This window comes from Rhinichthys klamathensis, unplaced genomic scaffold, assembly GCF_029890125.1.
Source record: "Rhinichthys klamathensis goyatoka isolate OS25496 unplaced genomic scaffold, OSU_Roscu_1.1 h1tg000356l_1, whole genome shotgun sequence".
Taxonomy (NCBI): Eukaryota; Metazoa; Chordata; class Actinopteri; order Cypriniformes; family Leuciscidae; genus Rhinichthys; species Rhinichthys klamathensis.
Window position 1 is genome coordinate 216,619 of NW_026606865.1, and position 8,382 is coordinate 225,000.

The window sequence follows — 8,382 nt, forward strand, 5'->3', positions numbered from 1 at the left end:
TGGTGTTTTACGTTTATATGAAGATAGCATTCACTGACAATAAAAAATACTTCCTTCACACTAAGCTTAATATAATACTTGTATAGTGAATTATATACTTATATACAATAAATGCATCATGAAAGTAGTTTTCACCATTCTGATCAGAGATACATTTTTCTAAAAAGTTAATGGATGAAATGTTGCCTTTTAATATAGTAAATGTTTGTAAAAAGTCCAATATGACTTGTAAAATGAAAATGGATTAACTAACAGTGGAAAAAATCAACTATTTAAAATAGAACATCGTGAACATATTTTTGAGGCATCAGCACTTAAAAATGTGTTTTTATGCATCCAGATGGGTGGCATAGGGGTGTCCCCTCTTCTCTGGCTTAAACCAGATGACTGTCACCTTTTCCACTGATAAAAGTGGTGACCGTCAGCACCCTACACCACAAACCCACAGTGTCCGAGTTTCATCAGCTAATCTCTGGCGTGCATCAAGGTTCAGTACTGGGTCCCCTACTCTTTTCGATGTTCACAACCTCATCAGGCACAATCATAAAAGCAAACCACTCAGAATCACATGACATGTTTGACTATGGAGCCGCTATCAGGAGGAAATGCTCTAGGCAACACAGTTCCCAGAGTTGCTGATGCACTCAAACCTCGGTGTACAATATGTTTAAATTAAACAACTTCATGTAAATTTTTTTGCTATCATCGAAAGGTATTTTGTATACAGATGCAACTCGAAAAATTAGAATATCGTGCATAAGTTCATTTATTTCAGTAATTCTACTTAAAAATGTGAAACTAATATATTATATAGACTCATTACATGCAAAGTGAGATATTTCAAGCCTTATTTTGTTATAATTTTGATGATTATGGCTTACAGCTTATGAAAACCCCAAAGTCAAAATTAGAATATTGTGAAAAGGTTTTCATATCTGTAATCATCAAAATTATAACAAATAAAGGCTTGAAATATCTCACGTTGCATGTAATGAGTCTATATAATATATTAGTTTAACCCTTTTAAGTTGAACTACTTAAATAAATGAACTTTTGCACGATACTCTAATTTTTCGAGTTTCACCTGTATATCAGTATTATACCGTCCACCCTTCACTTTAGCTTCATCATCTATTAAAATACAACATTTTTATTCATTACTTCATGTCTAAAAAGCCTAAATAGTTCACACATTAGTTTATTATTCAAGAATAAAATGCATATATCAGTACCCAGTGCACAGCAGCATTTTCTTTACACATTCTGTAGATTTTAAGCATGACTATTTCTTGAGGGATTTTATTTCATGTTCTCTTAGTGTTGCAAAGACACTCAAGGTCCACAGACTTTCAGGGAACTCTAAAACTTGCTTTCATGTTTGTAGTAGCTTAGAGCGGTTTGTGTCACTGTAACTGCGACGTCACCCATATCAACGGGAGTATAACTCCCATGATGCTTCAGTAAACCTGAATGACATCATCCCATTCCCGCACAGGCCAGACTCCATTCTCCTGTACGTTGGACGGGGAGCTCTTCCAGTCCCAGGTTTTTACAGGAACATTCCAGTTGGGACCATAGTTGGCCATCACATAGTCCCTAGTCTCGCAGGGAACCTGGACCTTCAGCTCCATCAGCTCGGTCCAACACAGACTGAATCGTGGGAACACGTATCTGTCAGCAAACAATGTAAATATAAGAAGACATTTCATGAAAGAAAGAACAAAAACAGATTTTTTCTAGGGCTTTCCACACTTGAACTAGTTAACCCTGTGTAATGGGTATCTTGCTTCACATTCATACACTGTTATTGTGTGTTTAAGTGCAAACAAATCAAATAATTAATAAATAAATAAATGACAGGTAAATTAATTTCTGACTACCTCACTTTGTTGTTTCAAAGATTGGCTAATGGCACTGTATTCACGTACCAGGCATTAAAGGCACAATATGTAGGTTTTTTTCGCCACAAGAGGGCGCAGTTTCCAACAATAACAAAGGCGTAGGTTGATGACGCAGTGATGAGCTGAATGATGGGACTTACTGTCAAGCTGATGGATCTAATAATGTTTATGGATGAGTGCAGACATTCATGTTTTTTAACATTACAGTGGTATGAAGCAGGTCGCGATTGCTAAAGAGACAGATATCACACGCGAGTCCCGCGGATATAAAGGAATACGGACATTTAATTCTACCGAACTAATTAAACTTGTGAGGTAACGCAGCGCTGCTTCACTTGGTCTAACGTTACACTATCACACTAAATGGCATTTAAATGTGTGTTGAAAGTTATAATGCTATACTACGTGTTAGTTTGTTTGCTATACGAAACTAGCAGTAAGCTAGATCAACATTAGAATAACATACTGACCATATTCTAACATTTCATCATGTTGAGCTAACGTTATATAACATTGATTTGTTTTATGTACATTTGCTCACCTGTCTAATAAAGCTGTCAAGTCGTGACTCGTGAAGCTCTGGCGAGTCCAAGTTAGTCGCGGACGCTAGCTCTCGGCATCTCAAAAACGCCACGCTGATATTGATCCTCATTTTAGTTCTCCTTGTTTGTCCCAAAGTCTGCTTGCCATGGTCTATGTTTAAAAGAAACCAGAACTGCGTGCCGCTAAACGCTACGCACTACGCAGTTGTCCACGTCTGTCGCCATAGTTACGTCATGGCTATGGCAGTATGAACGGAAACCGAGGATAGCGCGAGATTGCGTCATTGTCAGGCGACATTTTTTTCCGGGACGGCCACTTATTTAAAATGAGAATTTCTCTGAAATAAAAAATCTTTGGAGACTTTTGGGATATTGTAAGTACACAACTGCAGGAAATACATCACACTGTGCAAGTGATTTTTGTGAATTTCTTACATATTGTACCTTTAATGGGGTCTAGCAACATCCATGATTGGAAGCATGCGACTGATATTAAAAGCAATGTTTAGTTGATAATAGAAAACTCTCTAATACTCACTTGAATTTTTTGCCACTCTTTGCCTGCGTGCCTCCATTCCAGACAATGTCACCTTCATCATAAAAGAAGAAAATGTCCAGTTTCACATCGTTCCCCTGAAAGGACAGCTCCAAACTGTCCTCCACCTGAAATTTAAATAAATGAAGGGTGAAAATGTGTCTGATGTAGCTTTTCATTTCTTAAACAAGCATGTAGGAAGACACGTCACACCTCTTGATGTAAATAAATGTTAGTTCCATGAAGAGATGCATACATTTTTGGTCAAGATCTTGTATTGTCAATGCAAGAGTCCAGCGCTCTGTAAAGTCTCCTCCAACAAATCCCAAACACTTTCAATGAATGTAAGATCTGGACTCAAGAGGAGCAGATTCATGTGTGAAAATGATTCTTCATGTTCCTCACAATCTGAGCCTGAGGAATCTGACATTATCATCCTGGAATATGGCCATGATGTGTCTTCCTACACGGGTGTTTAAGAATTGAAAAGCTACACACTCCATCAATTAGGGTGAAGAACTGCTGCCAATATCTTCTTTTGTGTTCAACAGAAGAAAGAAACTCATAAAGGTCTAGAATAACTTAAGGGTGAGTAAAAGATGACAGAATTTTCATTTTTGGGTGAACTGTCCCTTTCAAGTTAATCCCAAACTAAAATATGAATTGCGTTTGAAGTCACAGATCAGCAGGATTGAGGCTGATCTAGGTTTCTGGTAAAATCAAAAATTAAAACCAGGATCAAAACAGTTATTGCTTTTCTGAGGTGCAATAACGGTTGAGAAAAAGAACAAAGTCCATTTCAAGGAAACTCATATTCACACCGCCTCCGGCCAGCTGTTTTCAGGCATCCAAGATCAAGGGCCCTATCATACACCCGGCGCAATGCGGCGCGACGTAAGTGTTTTTTGCTAGTTTCAGCCCGATGCAGTTATCATTTTCACGTTGTTTAAAGGGATACTCCACCGTTTTTCATATTAAACTATGTTATTCCCTTAACTAAGACGAGTTGATACATGCCTCTCTCGTCTCAGTGTGTGCACTCAATCTTGCGGCGAAACTTTGTTAGCACTTAGCTTAGCCCAGTTCATTCATTAGAATCCTGGCGGAGAAGCGACCAAACACCTCCACTTTTTCCCTATTTAAATAGTTACACGAGTAGTGTAACTCGACCAAGAATGGTAACACTTGGGAGCACTTCGACTCGGCGCATATATATCTATGGACTCTTACTGCGCCGAGTCGAAGTGCTCCCAAGCACTTGCTGTGGTATTCCGCCATACATTATAGTTATCCACTTTACACACTTAGAAAAGCGCAACGTTTTATTTTGTGTCACCATTCTTGGTCGAGTTACACTACTCGTGTAACTGTATTTAAATAGGGAAAACGTGGAGGTGTTTGGTCGCTTCTCCGCCTGGATCCTAATGAATGAACTGGGCTAAGCTAAGTGCTAACAAAGTTTCGCCGCAAGACAGAGCGGTTGAGTGCACACACTGAGACGAGAGAGGTATGTATCAACTCGTCTTAGTTAAGGGAATAACATAGTTTAATATGAAACAACGGTGGAGTATCCCTTTAAATAGCAAATGCATTTGTGCGCCCATGGGCTGCTGGTCTGAAAACCAGGTGTGTGTTCAGGCGCATTGTTGGCACTGCTATTTTGAGGAACTAAAATAGACTGAGCCGTTGACCAACTGAAGCCTCGTCTTAAGTCAATGGCGCAGTATTTGTTAGGTTATTTAAAGAGCGCATTAGTAATGTGCGCGTGTAGGCGAGTCCACAACGCACGTACACTTTGATGGTTCCGTTTCCTCGCTAGAGAAGCGTTAAATTTTTCCGCTTGCAAATTCCGCCATGTCGCGAGCGCAACTGGCTTTTAAAGGGAATGGGAGATGAGACTCTGCAGTTCCAGAAAACAATTGCGCCACTGACCAGAACAAACCTAGTCTAAAGTCAGTGGCGCGTTGCGCCAGATGCTATTTTAAGCGCGCATGCTTGGCCATAATACAGAGTGTAAACAACGCACATACACTGTAGACGATTCTCTCATCTACACAGATGCATTTTACTTTTTGCAAATGATACATTATTATAAGGAAAAATATTAAAACACGAGGGAAATCATTGTTGTGTCCATGGCGATGGGAAAAATGGGCATAAAGCTTATTATATGTATGTTTAACCAAAGCTAATTTGGGTGGGTTTGTCCCATCCCCAATGTCACTTCTCTTTCTTTTACGGCCCTGACGAGAACATCGATCTCCTCGGCTGTGAACCGATTCTGAAGCGCGCCTGTGCGCCGTTATAACAGTGTTGCGCCATGGAACAAGCGCACCTCGTTCATCATACTCTTAAAGGGAATGTGATCTGACGCTCTTATTGGTTTGTTTCCCGTTACGCCCAAACCACACCTATGAATAATGAAGCTACTTCAGACCAACCCCTTTTAGATTTGCGTGGAGCGCAAGAGTCATTTATCCCGCCGGTTAAATAGCAACAGCGCCGAGATCCGCCCACAAAGTTACTTGCGCTTTGCGTCTTAGATCGTTAAAATAGGGCCCATTAAGAGAATAGAGACAACCCTTTTAGACCATGCACTGGGCGCACCGACCATTTTTCCCGTCGTTAAACTAGCAAAAGTGGATTCGGACACGACCTAAGTGCACTTGCGCCGTGCGCTTTAGACCATGTGCTTAGATCCTTTAAATAGGGCCCCAAGTCCTAATCTACTTGAATGGTGGGATCCCGAACTCTCAAAATCTCCTTACCTTTCCGAACTTGTGTTTCAGTGGGAGACCAGCCTTCTGAAACGCCTGAGTGATGTCATCCCTATAATCTTTGATCCAAATGCCCAGATCAACATCTTTACTGTAGGGAATGATATTACACTGCCTGTACCAACCTGTGGGAAAGGCGAGAGAAGAGGAAGAGAGTTATTCAGTCTAATTAGAGGCCGAACCCTGAAGGTGCATCTGTTAACGTTCTTCTTTGGCAAACAATAAAACCAAACATAGGAAAGTTATGAAATTTGGCACAAAGATGGAAGACAGTATGAACATCAACCATGGCAAATTTGGAGTCTCTATCTCAAACGCTGTACCAACATCTCAAATTTGCACCAAAGCTTATTTTAAGGCCTAAAAACAAAATCGCTGATTTCGTGGCTCATATTGAGTAAAACTCAATTTCTACAACACTAGATTCTCCATCATTTTCTGTTAAACCTGGACTGTTCATCAGATCTTCACCAAATTTGGATCAGATCATTGTTAGATCATGTTGGCAACGAGATATCTATGTTTGGTCATGCTAGTGTTTTTGTGTCAGCCATACTGGATGGCAGCCATTTTGAGTAAACTTCACAACTTTTTTTATAGCAACTTTTTTTTTCCAGGAGCTTCCTCTGTTTCTCTGACTGAAAAATATAACTAGCCTACTGGTAGAGAGTGCTAAAGCTCCTCAGGTCGTATTTATGGTGGCATATTTGCAGAAATGATCATTCTTTCTAAATGTGATGTAGATATGTCCTGTAACTACCAAATAAACAGAAACACAACTGAATAAGTGTGTCCTCTTTCTTCTGTGAAATAGACCTAATGGTAAACCACTTTATTTTTGTGTGACTCATGTGCAATTTTGACTCAAATGAATTAGTTATGATCAATATATCACTTTTTATTGTAAACCTGTGGTAAAACATCGCCGCTTGGGTTTTAAATATTCAAGTAAACAACAAAAATGCCAGCAAACGGTCGCTTTTATCATGTTTGTTTTGTGATCACGCCGTTTCCAGTGATTTCTTTCTGATTAGTTTTCTGATAAAACTTCCATTTGTTGGTGAAATGATGTGTTTGTGTGACGTTGCTCCAGAGAGGGGTGTTACGGGCAGGTTACGGGTTAGTGAAGCCCGACAGTGGAAACGCAGTGTGTTCGAGGCTATTAGCCCGGCACGGCCCGTTTAAAGCCCTGGCTCGCGCTGGCCCGGCTAGTGGCTCCATGCCTTGCTTATTACTTCTGATTAATTTAATCTATTGATCCATATTTTCCATGGTCCACCCTTCTGCAAGTGTCACTTTTATTTCACTGAAAGGACAGGTTTTTTTAACTCTTCCTTCAAAATTCATTGGATCTTCCCCAAATTTGTCTCAGATCAGATCTGATTTAGAACAAGCTGGACAGAAATCATCAAAAGGTTTTTGAAACCTAACCATTCTTGTGTGCAACAGTGCCATCTATTTGCCAAAAGTTGACAGCAGTTTTATAAAAAAGATATTTTGCAAATGGATTTTAAACAGTTTGGACTGGAATATTCAGTTAAACCTTTTTGCCATTTGTGTGGATGGTCACATGACGCTGTAAATTCAGCATACAAGAATAATGTGACTGAAAACTGGAGTAATGATGCTGGAAATTCAGCTTTGATCACAGGAATAAATTACATTTTAAAATATATAAATCACATAGAAAACATCTTTTAAATTGTAATCATATTTCACAATATTACTGTTTATACTGTATTTTAGATCAATGATAATTGTCTTGGTGAGTAGAAGAGACTTCCAAAATTATAATTATTCCAAACTTTTGACCGGTAGTGTGTAGGCTGTGATTCACTGTAGTTAAAAGGAGTTTACAGTATGGATGAGTGCAAGTTTCAGCGCTTCTCACCGAGACAGGTTCCACTGCTGAGCCAGAAGGGGACTCCGAGCACAGAGAGGACTCTTGAGGCCAGATGAAGCAGACTTTTAGCCCTCATCTTGAAGTCCACAGCCTCTGCAGAGGTGTCTTCTGGGTACAGCTGCACAACATCATTTTGACACTGAGCCCAATAGATATGCATTGCTTAAATCAGACAAAACTGTCCAATACCCCTTTTCCACCAAAGCATTTTGAGAGCCGGTTCGGAGCCGGTGTCTACTCGCGAATCAGTTCTTTGTGTTTCGACAGCCAAAGAACCGGTTCTCGGCCAGGTTAAATTGGTTTCAAAGCGGCACCAACTCTTTGCTGGACTAGAACCGTTCTTTTACCACGTCATGCTTACGTCGGGGGCTGGGGGCGGGTTACTGTGACCAACAACACGACGGGAATGGGAAAGCTAAGACGTATGGCGACGTACACAGTGACGTAACGACGTCGTTCGCTAGCTCTCTAGTCAGTGGAAAAACAAACAGGTTCTGTTAAGGTTCGCAAGTTGAACCAGCACCAGTTCCGGACCAGTTCGTTTTTGGTGGAAACGAGGTACAAGTAGAGCTGGACGATTCAGGATAAAGTGAGAAGAATTTTTTTTTTTTTTTTTTTTTTTTTTAAATAGAGATCACGATTCTCCCATGATTATGAATAGAAAATTAAACAAAATAACATGTAGCCTAATTTAATAGGGGTTCTGACAAATTTTTTTTTTAAT

General features: G+C 39.9%; 1 protein-coding gene across 1 annotated transcript in view; it reads right to left on the minus strand.

Annotated features, from left to right (window-relative positions):
• Positions 1-1,336: 1,336 nt before the first annotated feature.
• fktn (fukutin) overlaps positions 1,337-8,382 on the minus strand; it is an 18,218-nt gene continuing 11,172 nt past the window's right edge. The window contains exons 7-10 of the mRNA XM_056232827.1: positions 7,647-7,776; positions 5,747-5,880; positions 2,982-3,106; positions 1,337-1,671 (exon numbers count right to left, since the gene is read on the minus strand). Of these exons, the coding sequence (XP_056088802.1) occupies positions 1,458-1,671; positions 2,982-3,106; positions 5,747-5,880; positions 7,647-7,776 (603 nt within the window). The 3' untranslated portion in view covers positions 1,337-1,457. The remainder of the gene's footprint in view (positions 1,672-2,981; positions 3,107-5,746; positions 5,881-7,646; positions 7,777-8,382) is intronic.